This window comes from Petromyzon marinus, unplaced genomic scaffold (genome assembly GCF_048934315.1).
Source record: "Petromyzon marinus isolate PM22_M1 ecotype Great Lakes invasive population unplaced genomic scaffold, UKy_Petmar_22M1.pri1.0 PM_Scaffold_105, whole genome shotgun sequence".
Taxonomy (NCBI): Eukaryota; Metazoa; Chordata; class Hyperoartia; order Petromyzontiformes; family Petromyzontidae; genus Petromyzon; species Petromyzon marinus.
In genome coordinates, this window is record NW_027423064.1 from 272,468 (window position 1) to 297,923 (window position 25,456).

The 25,456-nt window shown below is 52.1% G+C and overlaps 1 protein-coding gene across 1 annotated transcript in view; it reads right to left on the reverse strand.

Moving 5' to 3' along the window:
* The window catches only part of LOC116937057 (N-alpha-acetyltransferase 25, NatB auxiliary subunit-like), a 76,153-nt gene that overhangs the window by 39,308 nt on the left and 11,389 nt on the right, over nt 1-25,456 (reverse strand). The window contains exons 3-5 of the mRNA XM_076063370.1: nt 23,433-24,099; nt 18,575-18,667; nt 4,735-4,903 (exon numbers count right to left, since the gene is read on the reverse strand). Coding sequence (XP_075919485.1) covers nt 4,735-4,903; nt 18,575-18,667; nt 23,433-24,099 — 929 coding nt within the window. The remainder of the gene's footprint in view (nt 1-4,734; nt 4,904-18,574; nt 18,668-23,432; nt 24,100-25,456) is intronic.

Below are 25,456 nucleotides of genomic sequence, written 5' to 3' on the forward strand. Positions count from 1 at the left end.
TGTGTGTGACTGTGTGTGTGTGTGTGTGACTGTGTGTGTGTAGGTGTGTGTGTGACTGTGTGTGTGTGACTGTGTGTGACTGTGTGTGTGTGTAGTCCGGCAAAACAACCCCCTACCTCCTCGCGGTGCCGGACGGGCAACTCTGTCGTGGACAGTGCTGTGGGGGGAGTTCCAATTTTGATTGGCTCCTCCCCTCATGGCATATGTGTCCACCACAGGGGCTAAACGGGGGCTCTGGACGGGTGCGAGGGGCTGGTAACCCCTCCACCTTCAATTAATTACCACAAAACCACGAATTAAAGTGAAATATGTAACAACTAAGCTTGTGCCGGAGGCCCCGGGGGGCCAGGCGTCTATGACGTCTCCTGGCCAAACCCCAATTGGCGGAGCCAGGAGATTGAATACCTACCCTCGGGGCTACTCCAGAAACAACGAAAAGCCACTACGGGTGGCCACGTGGAATGTTCGAACGCTCACTGCAGAGGAGAGGCTGCCACTCCTCTGTCGGGAGCTGGACCGGTACCGCCTGGATCTATGCGGCATTCAGGAGGTCCGGTGGACCGGCTCTGGCTCCTGCCACCATGAGGGGTGGACAGTCCTCTACTCGGGGCAGCAGACTGCCAAACAACAGGGTGTGGGTCTTCTTTTGAATAAAAGAATGAAGGGGGCGTGGGAGCGTGGCGGTGAGGTGTGGGAAGCTGTAAGCCCCAGGCTACTTTGGGCTCGCCTTCCCATCAACCGGAGGCGAGGAATGGTGGTCGTGGTTACTTATGCCCCCACCGAAGATGAACATCCGTGGAGGGATGCAGGCAAAGCCGATGAGTCAGATGCCTTCTATGACCTCCTGTCACAGGTGCTGGCTAAAGTGGCCCCTCGGGATAGAGTCATCATGTTGGGTGACTTCAATGCCCGAGTTGGTCATGATACTGGCACCTGGTCTGGAGTGATTGGAGGGCATGGGCCAGATCAGCTCAATAACAACGGTAGGAGGCTGCTAGATTTTTGTGCAGCCCATGGGCTTGTAATTACCAACACGCTGTTCCGGCATCGGCGCATCCACACAACATCATGGATGCATGCCGGGTCCAAGCAAGAACATCTGCTGGACTACATAGTGACGGACCAGCGAATGCGAGCCCATGTCCTTGACACCAGGACCTACCGTGGAGCTGATCTGCCCTCTGACCATCGACTAGTCATCTGTAAGATGCGCCTGCCATTCTTCCACTCCGGTGGTGGGTGTACACCCAGGACCCCATTCCAACCTAAAGTGGCCTGGTCTCAGTTATCTGATGAAAGTTGCAAGCGAGAATTTCATCATCGCTTGCGGCTGGGATTAGCATCGTCCCCGACTCCTCCTGATGTCGAGGGTAAATGGGCGAGGTTTAGGACTGTGACTCATGCAGCTGCAATGGCTGCTTTGGGTACGCGGTCCAGACCTCCCCAGACACCCTGGATGACAGAGGAGTTGTTCAGGATGGTTGAGAAAAAGCGACAGGCCCACTGTCATCGGCTACAGAATCCCACGTCAGAGAATGAGGAGGCTTACCGCAGCCTTCGCTCGGAGGTTCGGAGAGCCGTGAGGCGCTGCAAGGATGGGTGGTGGTCGCGGGTTGCTGAGGAGATGGAGTCTGCCTCAGTGGCCCGTGATCACAAATCGCTATTTAACTCCATCAAAAGAGTAACCTGCAGCGCCACACCTATTACCATCATTAGGGGAAAAAACGGTGATCCAATTTCCGACCCCCAGGAACAGGTTCGCAGATTTGCTGAGCATTTCTGTGAGGTCCTGGGGGAGGGAAAATCCCACAGCCAGGAAAACATCGTGGCACAGGGTGAGGATGACCCTGCTGAGGCTGCGGTGCCTCAAATATTGGATGAAGTCACCCCCTGTGAGTGGCTGGCTGAGGTGCCATCTGCTGAGGAAGTATTGAAGGCGATCCGGAGTCTGAGACCAGGAAAGGCAGCGGGCAGAGATGATCTCCCAAGCGAAATGCTGAGGGAGGGTGGCGTTTGTGCACAGACTGCCCTATATGACATCATAACAACAGTCTGGACCACTGGACGGGTTCCGCAGGATTGGAAGGATGCCCTGGTGGTCCCCCTTTTTAAGAAGGGGGACCGCACAGACTGTAACAACTACAGGGGCATCTCACTCCTCAGTGTGCCGGGAAAGGTCCTGGCAAGGATTATTCAGCATCGCCTTGCCAGGCACGCTGAGGAGAGGCTTGCGGAGCCCCAATGCGGTTTCAGGAAAGGGCGGTCCTGCACAGATGCCATATTTTCTGTCCGTCTGCTACAGCAGAGGTGTAGGGAATTCCAACAAGACCTACATCTCTGCTTTATTGACCTGGTCAAGGCCTATGATACCATCAGTAGGCCTGGGCTCTGGGTCGTTCTTCGTGCTTTTGGAGTACCTGACCCTCTGCTCACGATCATTAAGGACCTTCATGATGGTGAGCGGGCCCGGGTAAAACTACGTGGCCGGGAGTCAGAGCCATTCCCTGTACACCTTGGGGTGCGACAGGGATGTCCTCTGGCTCCCACATTATTTAACATCTATTTTGACCACGTAGTTCGTGAAGCCTTCAATAGCTGTACCGGGGGAATCTCCATATGGTACAGATATAATGGGAGGCTAATCGATGCCCGGGTGCGGTCAAGGGATGGCTCCCTATTGCTCAACCACGTTATGTATGCTGATGACTTGGTAATAGCTGCTCAGTCAGAGGAGGAGTTGGAGACGCTGCTGCTGAGACTGGAGCGTGCCACTAAGAGGTGGGGCCTTACCATCAGCCCCACCAAAACTAAGCACCTGCCTGGGTATTTTGTACCATCGGACACTCCACCCCCACAACTCCCAATCGGTGATGGGGCAGTTGTGGAGAGAGTGGAGAGTTTCCCATACCTGGGCAGTGTGCTTATGACTGGCTCCAGTTTAACAGCAGAGGTCTCACTCCGAATCAGTCGAGCGGCAATATCTTTTCATCGGTTGCGTAACGCTGTGTGGAAGCTACCTGGTCTGTCGCTCCGCACTAAGCTTCAGGTCTTCTCGGCCACGGTCATTCCCTCCCTTCTCTACGCTTGCGAAACGTGGACCCCCCTAATGGAACATCTTCGCCGGTTAGAAACATTTAGGCTGACCTGCCTACGATCCATCCTGGGTTTAACCAGACTGGATTGTGTGAGGAGCTCACAAATCCTTGAAAGATCTGGGCAGGGTCCCATCGGTGAGCTCCTCCGGCAGGCAAGGCTGCGATGGCTGGGTCATGTAGCCCGCATGCCCAGCCACCGCATGCCGAAACAGCTTTTGTTTGGCCGGATTGAGGGGGCTAAGCGGGCGCGGCACGGGCTAGAGAAGAGATGGAGTGATGTGGTACAGGAGGACGTGGAGCTGAGTGGACTTGCCGATGACTGGTACCAGCGGTGTCAAGATCGGCCTCTGTGGAGGAGGCTCGTGAAGGATGCTACTGGGCAGTTGGAGGCAGTCGCCCTCCAACAACAACGGAGGGCGGAGGAGCGACGCTCACAACAGCGAGCGGAGCGCCGGGTGGCTAAAGCACAGCAGGTTGGCACAGTAGGGGGCACAGGTGGTGCATCAGCCAGTCATCTCAGTCAGTCGACCCGTGGCACCTGGGTCTGCCCCGTGACCTCCTGCCAGCGGGCGTTCGACACTTCACGTGGCCTCAGGGTGCACATAGCCTGGCACAAGCGTCGTGGTGACGTCACCGCCACTTAGTGGCGAATGGCGGTTGTTGTTGTTGTTGTTGTTGTGTAGGTGTGTGTGTGACTGTGTGTGTGTGACTGTGTGTCACTGTGTGTGTGTGTAGGTGTGTGTGTGACTGTGTGTCACTGTGTGTGTGTGTAGGTGTGTGTAGGTGTGTGTGTCACTGTGTGACTGTGTGTGTGTTCACACCCGATAGTCTCATGCTGGACGTGCTTGGCGTCCAGTGAGGTGTACAGTTCAGCACAGGGTGTGAACGCCCCAGCCGTGGTGTGTAGGTGTGTGTGTGTGTAGGTGTGTGTAGGTGTGTGTGTCACTGTGTGTGACTGTGTGTTCACACCCGATGGTCTCGTGCTGGACGTGCTTGGCGTCCAGTGATGTGTAGAGTTCAGCACAGGGTGTGAACGCCCCAGCCGTGGTGTGACTGTGTGTGTGACTGTGTGTGTGACTGTGTGTGTGTTCACACCCGATGGTCTCGTGCTGGACGTGCTTGGCGTCCAGTGATGTGTAGAGTTCAGCACAGGGTGTGAACGCCCCAGCCGTGGTGTGTAGGTGTGTGTGTGACTGTGTGTGTAGGTGTGTGTAGGTGTGTCTGTGTGTGTGTTCACACCCGATGGTCTCGTGCTGGACGTGCTTGGCGTCCAGTGATGTGTAGAGTTCAGCACAGGGTGTGAACGCCCCAGCCGTGGTGTGTGTGTGTGTGTGACTGTCTGTGTGTGTGTGTTCACACCCGATGGTCTCGTGCTGGACGTGCTTGGCGTCCAGTGATGTGTAGAGTTCAGCACAGGGTGTGAACGCCCCAGCCGTGGTGTGTAGGTGTGTGTGTGTGTAGGTGTGTGTAGGTGTGTGTGTCACTGTGTGACTGTGTGTTCACACCCGATGGTCTCGTGCTGGACGTGCTTGGCGTCCAGTGATGTGTAGAGTTCAGCACAGGGTGTGAACGCCCCAGCCGTGGTGTGTGTGTGTGACTGTGTGTGTAGGTGTGTGTGTGACTGTGTGTGTGTTCACACCCGATGGTCTCGTGCTGGACGTGCTTGGCGTCCAGTGAAGTGTAGAGTTCAGCACAGGGTGTGAACGCCCCAGCCGCCGCGTACAGCCGCAGCAGAAGAAGCTTCAGCTGGGCACTTGACGGGCTGTGGGACAGCCCCTCCTCTAGCAGAACTACAGCCCTCCACGGCTCTACACACACACAGTCACACACACAGTCACACACAGTCACACACACACAGTCACACACACAGTCACACACACACACAGTCACACACACAGTCCCTCCTCTAGCAGAACTACAGCCCTCCACGGCTCTACACACACACAGTCACACACACAGTCACACACAGTCACACACACACAGTCACAGTTACAGTCACACACACAGTCACAGTCACACACACAGAGTCACACACACAGAGTCACACACACAGAGTCACACACAGACAGTCACACACAAATAGTCACACACACACAGTCACACACACCCACACAGTAACACACAGTCACACACACACAGCCACACACACACAGTCCCTCCTCCAGCAGAACTACAGCCCTCCACGGCTCTACACACACACAGTCACACACACAGTCACAGAGTCACACACACACAGTCACACACACACACACAGTCACACACAAATAGTCACACACACACAGTCACACACACCCACACAGTAACACACAGTCACACACACACAGTCACACAAAGATAAAGACAAAGATCCCCCATATAGCCTTAACAGACTGTAGGGGCAAGTGCTGTTAGCGAGCACCTAACACAGTCACACACACACAGTCACACACACACAGTCCCTCCTCCAGCAGAACTACAGCCCTCCACGGCTCTACACACACAGTCACACACACACAGTCAGAGTCACACACACACAGTCACACACACACACACAGTCACACACACACACACAGTCACACACACACAGTCACACACAAATAGTCACACACACACAGTCCCTCCTCTAGCAGAACTACAGCCCTCCACGGCTCTACACACACACAGTCACACACTCAGTCACACACACACACAGTCACACACACACACAGCCCCTTCTCTAGCAGAACTACAGCCCTCCACGGCTCTACACACACACAGTCACACACACAGTCACACACACACACAGTCACACACACACACAGCCCCTCCTCTAGCAGAACTACAGCCCTCCACGGCTCTACACACACACAGTCACACACACAGTCACACACACACACAGTCACACACACACACAGCCCCTTCTCTAGCAGAACTACAGCCCTCCACGGCTCTACACACACACAGTCACACACACAGTCACACACACACACAGTCACACACACACACAGCCCCTCCTCTAGCAGAACTACAGCCCTCCACGGCTCTACACACACACAGTCACACACACACACAGTCACACACACACACACAGTTACACACACACAGTCACACACACACACACAGTCACACACACAGTCACACACACACACACACAGCCCCTCCTCTAGCAGAACTACAGCCCTCCACGGCTCTACACACACAGTCACACACACACACACAGTCACACACACACACACACAGTCACACACACACACACAGTCCCTCCTCTAGCAGAACTACAGCCCTCCACGGCTCTACACACACAGTCACACACACAGTCACACACACACACACAGTCACACACACACAGTCACACACACAGTCACACACACACACAGTCACACACACACACAGCCCCTTCTCTAGCAGAACTACAGCCCTCCACGGCTCTACACACACACAGTCACACACACAGTCACACACACACACAGTCACACACACACACAGCCCCTCCTCTAGCAGAACTACAGCCCTCCACGGCTCTACACACACACAGTCACACACACACACAGTCACACACACACACACAGTTACACACACACAGTCACACACACACACACAGTCACACACACAGTCACACACACACACACACACAGCCCCTCCTCTAGCAGAACTACAGCCCTCCACGGCTCTACACACACAGTCACACACACACACACAGTCACACACACACACACAGTCACACACACACACACAGTCCCTCCTCTAGCAGAACTACAGCCCTCCACGGCTCTACACACACAGTCACACACACAGTCACACACACACACACAGTCACACACACACAGTCACACACACAGTCACACACACAGTCACACACACACACACAGTCACACACACACAGTCCCTCTAGCAGAACTACAGCCCTCCACGGCTCTACACACACAGTCACACACACACAGTCACACACACAGTCACACACACACAGTCACACACACAGTCACACACACACACAGTCACACACACACAGTCCCTCCTCTAGCAGAACTACAGCCCTCCACGGCTCTACACACACACAGTCACACACACAGTCACACACACACAGTCACACACACACACAGTCACACACACAGTCACACACACACACAGCCCCTCCTCTAGCAGAACTACAGCCCTCCACGGCTCTACACACACACAGTCACACACACACACACAGTCACACACACAGTCACACACACACACAGTCACACACACACACACACAGTCACACACACAGTCACACACACAGTCACACACACACAGCCCCTCCTCTAGCAGAACTACAGCCCTCCACGGCTCTACACACACACTTGTTACACACACACACGTGTTACACACACACGTGTTACACACACACACACACGTGTTACACACACACACACACACGTGTTACACACACACGTGTTACACACACACACACACGTGTTACACACACACACACACGTGTTACACACACACGTGTTACACACACACACACACGTGTTACACACACACACACACGTGTTACACACACACACGTGTTACACACACACTTGTTACACACACACACACACGTGTTACACACACACTTGTTACACACACACGTGTTACACACACACGTGTTACACACACGTGTTACACACACACACGTGTTACACACACACGTGTTACACACACGTGTTACACACACACACGTGTTACACACACACGTGTTACACACACACACACGTGTTACACACACACACACACACGTGTTACACACACGTGTTACACACACACACACACGTGTTACACACACACACACGTGTTACACACACACGTGTTACACACACACACACGTGTTACACACACACACGTGTTACACACACACACATACACACGTGTTACACACACACACACGTGTTACACACACACACGTGTTACACACACACACACGTGTTACACACACACACACGTGTTACACACACACACGTGTTACACACACACACGTGTTACACACACACACACACGTGTTACACACACACACGTGTTACACACACACACACGTGTTACACACACACACACACGTGTTACACACACACACGTGTTACACACACACCACGTGTTACACACACACACACGTGTTACACACACACACACGTGTTACACACACACACGTGTTACACACACACACGTGTTACACACACACACACACGTGTTACACACACACACGTGTTACACACACACACGTGTTACACACACACACACGTGTTACACACACACACACACGTGTTACATACACACACACACGTGTTACACACACACACACGTGTTACACACACACACACGTGTTACACACACACACACGTGTTACACACACACACGTGTTACACACACACACACACACACACGTGTTACACACACACACACACACATGTTACACACACACGTGTTACACACACACACGTGTTACACACACACACACACGTGTTACACACACACCACGTGTTACACACACACCACGTGTTACACACACACCACGTGTTACACACACACCACGTGTTACACACACACACATACGTGTTACACACACACGTGTTACACACACACACACACGTGTTACACACACACACACGTGTTACACACACACACGTGTTACACACACACACACACGTGTTACACACACACACACACGTGTTACACACACACGTGTTACACACACACGTGTTACACATACACACACACACGTGTTACACACACACACACACCACGTGTTACACATACACACACACACGTGTTACACACACACACCACGTGTTACACACACACACACGTGTTACACACACACCACGTGTTACACACACACACACACACGTGTTACACACACACACCACGTGTTACACACACACACGTGTTACACACACACACACGTGTTACACACACACACCACGTCTTACACACACACACACACCACGTGTTACACACACACACACGTGTTACACACACACACCACGTGTTACACACACACACACACACGTGTTACACACACACACGTGCTACACACACACACCACGTGTTACACACACACACACCACGTGTTACACACACACACCACGTGTTACACACACACACACGTGTTACACACACACACACACGTGTTACACACACACACACACGTGTTACACACACACACGTGCTACACACACACACCACGTGTTACACACACACACACACCACGTGTTACACACACACACCACGTGTTATACACACACACGTGTTACACACACACACACGTGTTACACACACACACCACGTGTTACACACACACACACGTGTTACACACACACACACGTGTTACACACACACACGTGTTACACACACACGTGTTACACATACACACACACACGTGTTACACACACACACACCACGTGTTACACATACACACACACACGTGTTACACATACACACCACGTGTTACACACACACACGTGTTACACACACACACACGTGTTACACACACACACCACGTCTTACACACACACACACACCACGTGTTACACACACACACACGTGTTACACACACACACCACGTGTTACACACACACACACACGTGTTACACACACACACGTGCTACACACACACACCACGTGTTACACACGTGCTACACACACACACCACGTGTTACACACACACACACACACACCACGTGTTACACACACACACCACGTGTTACACACACACACGTGTTACACACACACACACGTATTACACACACACACCACGTGTTACACACACACACACGTGTTACACACACACACACACACGTGTTACACACACACACACGTGTTACACACACACACACGTGTTACACACACACGTGTTACACACACACACACACGTGTTACACACACCACGTGTTACACACACACACACACGTGTTACACACACACACACACCACGTGTTACACACACACACACACACGTGTTACACACACACACCACGTGTTACACACACACACACACTTGTTACACACACACACACACTTGTTACACACACACACACCACGTGTTACACACACACACACCACGTGTTACACACACACACACGTGTTACACACACACACACACGTGTTACACACACACACACACCACGTGTTACACACACACACACACACCACGTGTTACACACACACACCACGTGTTACACACACACACCACGTGTTACACACACACACCACGTGTTACACACACACACCACGTGTTACACACACCACGTGTTACACACACACACGTGTTACACACACACACGTGTTACACACACACACACGTGTTACACACACACACACGTGTTACACACACACACGTGTTACACACACACACACACACACACGTGTTACACACACACACGTGTTACACACACACTTGTTACACACACACACACACGTGTTACACACACACCACGTGTTACACACACACACGTGTTACACACACACACACCACGTGTTACACACACACACACGTGTTACACACACACACACACTTGTTACACACACACACACACACCACGTGTTACACACACACACCACGTGTTACACACACACCACGTGTTACACACACACACACGTGTTACATACACACACACACGTGTTACACACACACACACGTGTTACACACACACACGTGTTACACACACACTTGTTACACACACACACACACGTGTTACACACACACCACGTGTTACACACACACACACACGTGTTACACACACGTGTTACACACACGTGTTACACACACACACGTGTTACACACACACACGTGTTACACACACACACGTGTTACACACACACGTTACACACACACACACGTGTTACACACACACACACACCACGTGTTACACACACACACGTGTTACACACACACACGTGTTACACACACACACGTGTTACACACACACTTGTTACACACACACACACGTGTTACACACACACACGTGTTACACACACGTGTTACACACACACACGTGTTACACACACACGTTACACACACACACACGTGTTACACACACACACACACACACGTTACACACACACCACGTGTTACACACACACACCACGTGTTACACACACACACACACCACGTGTTACACACACACACACCACGTGTTACACACACACACACCACGTGCTACACACACACACACACCACGTGTTACACACACACCACGTGTTACACACACACCACGTGTTACACACACACCACGTGTTACACACACACACGTGTTACACACACAGACACGTGTTACACACACACCACGTGTTACACACACACCACGTGTTACACACACAAACCACGTGTTACACACACACACACACGTGTTACACACACACACGTGTTACACACACACACACACCACGTGTTACACACACACACACACACACGTGTTACACACACACACGTGTTACACACACACACGTGTTACACACACACACCACGTGTTACACACACGTGTTACACACACACACACACCACGTGTTACACACACACCACGTGTTACACACACACCACGTGTTACACACACACCACGTGTTACACACACACACACACCACGTGTTACACACACACCACGTGTTACACACACACACCACGTGTTACACACACACACCACGTGTTACACACACACCACGTGTTACACACCACGTGTTACACACACACACCACGTGTTACACACACACACCACGTGTTACACACACACACCACGTGTTACACACACACACGTGTTACACACACACACACACACACGTGTTACACACACACCACGTGTTACACACACACCACGTGTTACACACACACACCACGTGTTACACACACACACACACCACGTGTTACACACACACACACCACGTGTTACACACACACACCACGTGTTACACACCACGTGTTACACACACACACACGTGTTACACACACACACACCACGTGTTACACACACACACGTGTTACACACACACACACCACGTGTTACACACACACACCACGTGTTACACACACACACACCACGTGTTACACACACACACACGTGTTACACACACACACCACGTGTTACACACACGTGTTACACACACACACCACGTGTTACACACACACACACACACCACGTGTTACACACACACACACCACGTGTTACACACACACACACACCACGTGTTACACACACCACGTGTTACACACACACACACCACGTGTTACACACACACCACGTGTTACACACACACACACCACGTGTTACACACACACCACGTGTTACACACACACCACGTGTTACACACACACACCACGTGTTACACACACACACACCACGTGTTACACACACACACACACCACGTGTTACACACACACACACACACCACGTGTTACACACACACGTGTTACACACACACACACAACACGTGTTACACACACACACACACCACGTGTTACACACACACACACACCACGTGTTACACACACACACACACCACGTGTTACACACACACACCACGTGTTACACACACACACACACCACGTGTTACACACCACGTGTTACACACACACACCACGTGTTACACACACCACGTGTTACACACACACCATGTGTTACACACACACGTGTTACACACACACACACCACGTGTTACACACACACACACACCACGTATTACACACACACACACACCACGTGTTACACACACCACGTGTTACACACACACACACACCACGTGTTACACACACACACACACCACGTGTTACACACCACGTGTTACACACCACGTGTTACCACACACCACGTGTTACACACACACACACACCACGTGTTACACACACACACACACACCACGTGTTACACACCACGTGTTACACACACACATACACCACGTGTTACACACCACGTGTTACACACACACACCACGTGTTACACACCACGTGTTACACACACACACACCACGTGTTACACACCACGTGTTACACACACACACACACACCACGTGTTACACACCACGTGTTACACACACACACACACACCACGTGTTACACACCACGTGTTACACACACACACACACACCACGTGTTACACACCACGTGTTACACACCACGTGTTACACACCACGTGTTACACACCACGTGTTACACACACACACACACACCACGTGTTACACACACACACACACACCACGTGTTACACACACACACACCACGTGTTACACACACACACACACCACGTGTTACACACACACACCACGTGTTACACACACACCACGTGTTACACACACACACACACACCACGTGTTACACACACACACACACCACGTGTTACACACACACACCACGTGTTACACACCACGTGTTACACACCACGTGTTACACACACACACCACGTGTTACACACACACCACGTGTTACACACACACACCACGTGTTACACACACACACCACGTGTTACACACACACACACACCACGTGTTACACACCACGTGTTACACACACACACACACCACGTGTTACACACCACGTGTTACACACACACACACACCACGTGTTACACACACACCACGTGTTACACACACACACACCACGTGTTACACACCACGTGTTACACACACACACACCACGTGTTACACACCACGTGTTACACACACACACACCACGTGTTACACACCACGTGTTACACACACACACACCACGTGTTACACACCACGTGTTACACACACACACATCACGTGTTACACACACACACACCACGTGTTACACACACACCACGTGTTACACACACACACACACCACGTGTTACACACACACACACCACGTGTTACACACACACACACGTGTTACACACACACACATACACCACGTGTTACACACACACACACCACGTGTTACACACACACACACCACGTGTTACACACACACACACACGTGTTACACACACACACACCACGTGTTACACACACACACACACACCACGTGTTACACACCACGTGTTACACACCACGCGTTACACACACACCACGTGTTACACACCACGTGTTACACACCATGTGTTACACACCACGTGTTACACACCACGTGTTACACACCACGTGTTACACACACACACACACACCACGTGTTACACACCACGTGTTACACACACACACACCACGTGTTACACACCACGTGTTACACACACCACGTGTTACACACACCACGTGTTACACACACCACGTGTTACACACACACCACGTGTTACACACACACACACACCACGTGTTACACACACACACACCACACACACACACCACGTGTTACACACACACACACCACGTGTTACACACACACACACACCACGTGTTACACACACACACACACACCACGTGTTACACACACACACACACACCACGTGTTACACACACACACACACCACGTGTTACACACACACACACACACACCACGTGTTACACACACACACACACACCACGTGTTACACACCACGTGTTACACACACACACACCACGTGTTACACACACACACACACCACGTGTTACACACACACACACACACACCACGTGTTACACACCACGTGTTACACACACACATACACCACGTGTTACACACCACGTGTTACACACACACACACACACCACGTGTTACACACCACGTGTTACACACACACACACCACGTGTTACACACCACGTGTTACACACACACACACACCACGTGTTACACACCACGTGTTACACACACACACACACCACGTGTTACACACCACGTGTTACACACACACACCACGTGTTACACACCACGTGTTACACACCACGTGTTACACACCACGTGTTACACACCACGTGTTACACACACACACACACCACGTGTTACACACACACACACACACCACGTGTTACACACACACACACACACCACGTGTTACACACACACACCACGTGTTACACACACACACACACACCACGTGTTACACACACACACACACCACGTGTTACACACACACACACCACGTGTTACACACACACCACGTGTTACACACACACACACCACGTGTTACACACACACACACACACCACGTGTTACACACACACACACACCACGTGTTACACACACACACACACACACCACGTGTTACACACACACACCACGTGTTACACACCACGTGTTACACACACACACCACGTGTTACACACACACCACGTGTTACACACACACACCACGTGTTACACACACACACCACGTGTTACACACACACACACCACGTGTTACACACCACGTGTTACACACACACACACACACCACGTGTTACACACCACGTGTTACACACACCACGTGTTACACACACCACGTGTTACACACACCACGTGTTACACACACACACACACACCACGTGTTACACACCACGTGTTACACACACACACACCACGTGTTACACACACACACACCACGTGTTACACACACATCCCACGTGTTACACACCACGTGTTACACACACACACACCACGTGTTACACACCACGTGTTACACACACACACACACCACGTGTTACACACCACGTGTTACACACACACACCACGTGTTACACACACACACACCACGTGTTACACACACACACACACCACGTGTTACACACACACCACGTGTTACACACACACACACACACCACGTGTTACACACACACACACCACGTGTTACACACACACACACACGTGTTACACACACACACACCACGTGTTACACACACACACACACACGTGTTAAACACACACACACCACGTGTTACACACCACGTGTTACACACCACGTGTTACACACACACCACGTGTTACACACCACGTGTTACACACCACGTGTTACACACACACCACGTGTTACACACACACACACACACCACGTGTTACACACACACCACGTGTTACACACACACACACACACCACGTGTTACACACCACGTGTTACACACACACACACACACACCACGTGTTACACACCACGTGTTACACACACACGTGTTACACACACCACGTGTTACACACACACCACGTGTTACACACACACACACACCACGTGTTACACACACACACCACGTGTTACACACACACACACACACCACGTGTTACACACACACACACGTGTTACACACACACACACCACGTGTTACACACACACACACCACGTGTTACACACACACACACACACCACGTGTTACACACACACACACACCACGTGTTACACACACACACACACACACCACGTGTTACACACACACACCACGTGTTACACACCACGTGTTACACACACACACCACGTGTTACACACACACCACGTGTTACACACACACACCACGTGTTACACACACACACCACGTGTTACACACACACACACCACGTGTTACACACCACGTGTTACACACACACACACACACCACGTGTTACACACCACGTGTTACACACACCACGTGTTACACACACCACGTGTTACACACACCACGTGTTACACACACACACACACACCACGTGTTACACACCACGTGTTACACACACACACACCACGTGTTACACACACACACACCACGTGTTACACACACATCCCACGTGTTACACACCACGTGTTACACACACACACACCACGTGTTACACACCACGTGTTACACACACACACACACCACGTGTTACACACACACCACGTGTTACACACACACACCACGTGTTACACACACACACCACGTGTTACACACACACACACCACGTGTTACACACCACGTGTTACACACACACACACACACCACGTGTTACACACCACGTGTTACACACACCACGTGTTACACACACCACGTGTTACACACACCACGTGTTACACACACACACACACACCACGTGTTACACACACACCACGTGTTACACACACACACCACGTGTTACACACACACCACGTGTTACACACACACACACCACGTGTTACACACACACACCACGTGTTACACACCACGTGTTACACACACACACACCACGTGTTACACACACACACACCACGTGTTACACACACATCCCACGTGTTACACACCACGTGTTACACACACACACACCACGTGTTACACACCACGTGTTACACACACACACACACCACGTGTTACACACCACGTGTTACACACACACACCACGTGTTACACACACACACACCACGTGTTACACACACACACACACCACGTGTTACACACACACCACGTGTTACACAACACACACACGTGTTACACACACACACACACGTGTAAACCACCACACACCAACGTGTTACACACCACGTGTTACACACCACGTGTTACACACACACCACGTGTTACACACCACGTGTTACACACCACGTGTTACACACCCACCACGTGTTACACACACACACCACACCAACGTGGTTTTTTTTGAACCCACACACACCACGGTGTTCACACACACCACGTGTTACACACACACACACACACCACGTGTTACACACACACCACGTGTTACACACACACACACACACCACGTGTTACACACCACGTGTTACACACACACACACACACACCACGTGTTACACACCACGTGTTACACACACACGTGTTACACACACCACGTGTTACACACACACCACGTGTTACACACACACACACACCACGTGTTACACACACACACCACGTGTTACACACACACACACACACCACGTGTTACACACACACACACACGTGTTACACACACACACACCACGTGTTACACACACACACACCACGTGTTACACACACACACACACCACGTGTTACACACCACGTGTTACACACCACGTGTTACACACCACGTGTTACACACCACGTGTTACACACACACCACGTGTTACACACACACACACCACGTGTTACACACACACCACGTGTTACACACACACACACACACCACGTGTTACACACCACGTGTTACACACACACACACCACGTGTTACACACCACGTGTTACACACCACGTGTTACACACCACGTGTTACACACACACACCACGTGTTACACACACACACCACGTGTTACACACACACACACACCACGTGTTACACACCACGTGTTACACACACACACCACGTGTTACACACACACACCACGTGTTACACACACACACACACACCACGTGTTACACACCACGTGTTACACACCACGTGTTACACACACACCACGTGTTACACACACACACACCACGTGTTACACACACACCACGTGTTACACACACACACACACACCACGTGTTACACACCACGTGTTACACACACACACACCACGTGTTACACACCACGTGTTACACACCACGTGTTACACACCACGTGTTACACACACACACCACGTGTTACACACCACGTGTTACACACACACACACACACCACGTGTTACACACCACGTGTTACACACCACGTGTTACACACACACACCACGTGTTACACACACACACCACGTGTTACACACACACACACACACCACGTGTTACACACACACCACGTGTTACACACACCCACCTGTGCAGGGTGGCTGTGCGTCCAGCAGCAGGTGAGCTGCCAGGAGGCAGTACGGGTCGGCCGGCTGTAGTTCAGTCTTCAAGCAGCGTTCACCTGGAGCACACCACACAACACCCCCGTGTCACTCACTGTGTCACTCACCGTGTCACTCACTGTGTCACTCACTGTGTCACTCACTCACTGTGTCACTCACTGTGTCACTCACTGTGTCACTCACTGTGTCACTCACTCGCTGTGTCACTCACTGTGTCACTCACTGTGTCACTCACTGTGTCACTCACTGTGTCACTGTGTCACTCACTGTGTCACTCACTGTGTCACTGTGTCACTCACTGTGTCACTCACTGTGTCACTCACTGTGTCACTCGCTGTGTAACTCACTGTGTCACTCACTCACTGTGTCACTCACTCACTGTGTCACTCACTCACTGTGTCACTCACTGTGTCACTCGCTGTGTCACTCACTGTGTCACTCACTCACTGTGTCACTCACTGTGTCACTCACTGTGTCACTCACTGTGTCACTGTGTCACTCACTGTGTCACTCACTGTGTCACTCACTGTGTCGTCACTCACTGTGTCACTGTGTCACTCACTGTGTCACTCACTGTGTCACTCACTGTGTCACTGTGTCACTCACTGTGTCACTCACTCACTGTGTCACTCACTGTGTCACTCACTGTGTCACTCACTCACTCACTGTGTCACTCACTGTGTCACTCACTGTGTCACTCACTGTGTCACTGTGTCACTCACTGTGTCACTCACTGTGTCACTGTGTCACTCACTGTGTCACTCACTGTGTCACTCACTGTGTCGTCACTCACTGTGTCACTGTGTCACTCACTGTGTCACTCACTGTGTCACTCACTCACTGTGTCACTCACTCACTGTGTCACTCACTGTGTCACTGTGTCACTCACTGTGTCACTCGCTGTGTCACTCACTGTGTCACTCACTCACTGTGTCACTCACTCACTGTGTAACTCACTGTGTCACTGTGTCACTCACTGTGTCACTCACTGTGTCACTCACTGTGTCACTCACTCGCTGTGTCACTCACTGTCACTCACTGTGTCACTGTGTTACTGTGTCACTCACCGTGTCACTCACTGTGTCACTCACTGTGTCACTGTGTCACTCACTGTGTCACTCACTGTGTCACTGTGTCACTCACCGTGTCACTCGCTGTGTAACTCACTGTGTCACTCACTCGCTGTGTCACTCACTGTGTCACTCACTCGCTGTGTCACTCACTCGCTGTGTCACTCACTGTGTCACTCACTCACTGTGTCACTCACTGTGTCACTCACTGTGTCACTGTGTCACTCACTGTGTCACTCACTGTGTCACTCACTCACTGTGTCACTCACTGTGTCACTCACTGTGTCACTCACTGTGTCACTGTGTCACTCACTGTGTCACTCACTGTGTCACTCACTGTGTCACTCGCTGTGTCACTCACTCGCTGTGTCACTCACTCGCTGTGTCACTCACTCGCTGTGTCACTCACTGTGTCACTCACTCGCTGTGTAACTCACTCGCTGTGTAACTCACCGTGTCACTCACCGTGTCACTCACCGTGTCACTCACTGTGTCACTGTCACTCACTGTGTCACTCACTGTGTCACTCGCTGTGTCACTCACTCGCTGTGTCACTCACTGTGTCACTCACTGTGTCACTCACTGTGTCACTCACTCGCTGTGTCACTCACTGTGTCACTCACTGTGTCACTGTGTCACTCACCGTGTCACTCACTGTGTCACTCACTGTGTCACTCACTGTGTCACTCACTCGCTGTGTAACTCACTGTGTCACTCACTGTGTCACTCACTCGCTGTGTCACTCACTGTGTCACTCACTGTGTCACTGTGTCACTCACTGTGTCACTCACTGTGTCACTCACTGTGTCACTCGCTGTGTCACTCACTCGCTGCGTCACTCACTCGCTGTGTAACTCACTGTGTCACTCACTGTGTCACTCACTGTGTCACTGTGTCACTCACTGTGTCACTGTCACTCACTGTGTCACTCACTGTGTCACTCACTGTGTCACTCACTGTGTCACTCACTGTGTCACTGTGTCACTCACTGTGTCACTCACTGTGTCACTCACTGTGTCACTGTGTCACTCACTGTGTCACTCACTGTGTCACTCACTCGCTGTGTCACTCACTGTGTCACTGTCACTCACTGTGCCACTCACTCGCTGTGTCACTCACTGTGTCACTGTGTCACTCACTGTGTCACTCACTGTGTCACTGTGTCACTCACTGTGTCACTCACTGTGTCACTCACTGTGTCACTGTGTCACTCACTGTGTCACTGTGTCACTCACTGTGTCACTCACTGTGTCACTGTGTCACTCACTGTGTCACTCACTGTGTCACTCACTGTGTCACTGTGTCACTCACTGTGTCACTCACTGTGTCACTCACTCGCTGTGTCACTTACTGTGTCACTCACTGTGTCACTGTGTCACTCACTGTGTCACTCACTGTGTCACTCACTGTGTCACTCGCTGTGTCACTCGCTGTGTCACTCACTGTGTCACTCACTGTGTCACTCACTCACTGTGTCACTCACTCACTGTGTCACTCACTCACTGTGTCACTCACTGTGTTACTCACGGTGTCACTCACTGTGTCACTCACTGTGTCACTCACTGTGTCACTCACTCGCTGTGTCACTCACTCGCTGTGTCACTCACTGTGTCACTCACTGTGTCACTCACTCACTGTCACTCACTGTGTCACTCACTGTGTCACTCACTGTGTCACTCACTCACTGTGTCACTCACTGTGTCACTCACTGTGTCACTCACTCACTGTGTCACTGTGTCACTCACTGTCACTGTGCCACTCACTGTGTCACTCACTGTGTCACTCACTGTGTCACTCACTCGCTGTGTCACTCAGTGTCACTGTCACTCACTGTGCCACTCACTCGCTGTGTCACTCACTGTGTCACTGTGTCACTCACTGTGTCACTCACTGTGTCAATCACTGTGTCACTCACTGTGTCACTGTCACTCACTGTGCCACTTACTCGCTGTGTCACTCACTGTGTCACTGTGTCACTCACTGTGTCACTCACTGTGTCACTGTGTTACTCACTGTGTCACTCACTGTGTCACTCACTGTGTCACTGTGTCACTCACTGTGTCACTGTGTCACTCGCTGTGTCACTCGCTGTGTCACTGTGTCACTCACTGTGTCACTGTGTCACTCGCTGTGTCACTCACTGTGTCACTGTGTCACTCACTGTGCCACTCACTCACTGTGTCACTCACTGTGTCACTCACTGTGTCACTGTGTCACTCACTGTGTCACTCACTGTGTCCCTCACTGTGTCACTCACTCGCTGTGTCACTCACTGTGTCACTCACTCGCTGTGTCACTCACTCGCTGTGTCACTCACTCGCTGTGTCACTCACTGTGTCGCTGTGTCACTCACTGTGCCACTCACTGTGTCACTCACTCGCTGTGTCACTCACTCGCTGTGTCACTCACTGTGTCGCTGTGTCACTCACTGTGCCACTCACTGTGTCACTCACTCGCTGTGTCACTCACTCGCTGTGTCACTCGCTGCGTCACTCACTCGCTGTGTCACTCACTGTGTCACTCACTCGCTGTGTCACTCACACACTGTCACTCACTGTGTCACTCGCTGTGTCACTCGCTGTGTCACTCACTGTCACTCACTCGCTGTGTCACTCACTGTGTCACTCACTCACTGTGTCACTCACTGTCACTCACTCGCTGTGTCACTCACTGTGTCACTCACTCACTGTGTCACTCACTGTGTCACTGTGCCACTCACTGTGCCACTCACTCACTGTGCCACTCACTCACTGTGTCACTCACTGTGTCACTCACTGTGTCACTCACTCACTGTGTCACTCACTCGCTGTGTCACTCACTCACTGTGTCACTCACTCACTGTGTCACACCACACACACACCACACACACACCACACACACACACACACACACACACACCACACACACACCACACACACACACCACACACACACACCACACACACACACACTACACACCACACACACACCACACACTCACCACACACACCACACTACACCACACTACACCACACACACCACACACACACACCACACACCACACACACACCACATACACACCACACACAGACACACACCACACCACACACACACCACACACACACACACACCACACACACACACACACTACACACCACACACACTCACCACACACACCACACACACACACACCACACACACCACACCACACACACCACACACACACACCACACACACACACACCACACACACCACACTACACCACACACACACACACCACACACACACACCACACACACACCCACCACACACACACCACACACACACACACCACACACACCACACACACTCACCACACACACCACACACCACACCACACACACACACCACACCACACACACCACACACACTCACAACACCCACCACACACCACACACACACACCACACACACACCACACAGACACACCACACACACCACACACACACACCACACACACACCCACCACACACACACCACACACACACCACACTACACCACACACACCACACTACACCACACCACACACACACACCACACACACACCACACACACACCACACCACACACACTCACCACACACTCACCACACACACCACACACACACCCACCACACACACACCACATACACACCACACACACCACACTACACCACACTACACCACACACCACACACACACACCACACACACACCACACCACACTCACCACACACGCTCACCACACCCACCACGTCTCACCGAATCTCAACGCGTGCCGATACCTCAGCACCATCTCCCTCGCCCTCTCCGCCCTCCCCGGCGCCGCGTGCAGGCCAAGGGCTCGCCGCAGCTGCTCCAGGCACTGGTGCCTCTGGAGCGCCTCCATGGCACCTGGGAACAGCAGCGGCCTCCTGCTGCTGTGGCTCGCGGGCGTGGCGGCAGGGACACCGTCAGCAGTAGGATCATCAGCAGGGGTGTCCGTGCGGCCATCTTCGTCAGGGGTGTCCGTGCGACCATGTTGGTCAGGGGCGTCCGTGCGGCCATCTTCGTTAGGGGTGTCCGTGCGGCCATGTTGGTCAGGGGCGTCCGTGCGGCCATGTTGGTCAGGGGCGTCCGTGCGGCCATCTCGGCCGGGGGTGACGTCCCGGCGGCCATCGTGGCAGGGGGTATCAAGGCGGCCATCTTGGTTGGGGGTGCCCGTGCGACCATCTTGGTTCGGGGTGTCCAGGCGGCCACCTTTGTTAGGGGTGTCCGGGCGGCCACCTTCGCTGGGGGCAACAGCTGATGTCGTTGATGTCGATGATGATGATGTCGTTGATGTCGATGATGATGATGTCGTTGATGTCGATGATGATGATGTCGATGATGATGTCGATGCCTCGGTGCAGGGCGAGAGCGGGACGGTGGCCATGAGATCGTCGATGAACTGGAACGAGAGGGAAAAACAGCCTTACGTAGGCCTCATCCTCCCTCACTGCAAAAACAGCCTCACGTAGGCCTCATCCTCCCTCACTGCAAAAAACAGCCTCACGTAGGCCTCATCCTCCCTCACTGCAAAAAACAGCCTCACGTAGGCCTCATCCTCCCTCACTGCAAAAACAGCCTCACGTAGGCCTCATCCTCCCTCACTGTAAAAACAGCCTCACGTAGGCCTCATCCTCACCCACTGCAAAAAACAGCCTCACGTAGGCCTCATCCTCCCTCACTGCAAAAAACAGCCTCACGTAGGCCTCATCCTCCCTCACTGCAAAAACAGCCTCACGTAGGCCTCATCCTCCCTCACTGTAAAAACAGCCTCACGTAGGCCTCATCCTCACCCACTGCAAAAAACAGCCTCACGTAGGCCTCATCCTTCCCCACTGCAAAAACAGCCTCACGTAGGCCTCATCCTCCCTCACTGCAAAAACAGCCTCACGTAGGCCTCATCCTTCCCTCACTGTAAAAACCAGCCTCACGTAGGCCTCATCCGTCCCTCACTGCAAAAACAGCCTCACGTAGGCCTCATCCTCCCTCACTGCAAAAACAGCCTCACGTAGGCCTCATCCTCCCTCACTGCAAAAAACAGCCTCACGTAGGCCTCATCCTCCCTCACTGCAAAAACAGCCTCACGTAGGCCTCATCCTCCCTCACTGTAAAAACAGCCTCACGTAGGCCTCATCCTCCCTCACTGCAAAAACAGCCTCACGTAGGCCTCATCCTCCCTCACTGCAAAAACAGCCTCACGTAGGCCTCATCCTCCCTCACTGCAAAAAACAGCCTCACGTAGGCCTCATCCTCACCCACTGCAAAAAACAGCCTCACGTAGGCCTCATCCTCCCTCACTGTAAAAACAGCTTCACGTAGGCCTCATCCTCACCCACTGCAAAAACAGCCTCACGTAGGCCTCATCCTCCCTCACTGCAAAAAACAGCCTCGCGTAGGCCTCAGTCTCCCTCACTGCAAAAAACAGCCTCACGTAGGCCTCATCCTCCCTCACTGTAAAAAACAGCCTCACGTAGGCCTCATCCTCACCCACTGCAGGCCAGCCTAGAGGAGGCGTACTTTGGCCTCCTCTTCCACGCTGCAGACCGGACGCGTTGGGAGAGGAGGTGCGGAGTTCACCCCACCGGCACCGCCCGCATCACACGCACACTCACCGCCTGTATCACTCACCACCTGCTGTATCACTCACCACCTGCTGTATCACTCACCACCTGCTGTATCACTCACCACCTGTATCACTCACCACCACCTGCTGTATCACTCACCACCTGCTGTATCACTCACCCACTCACTCACCACCT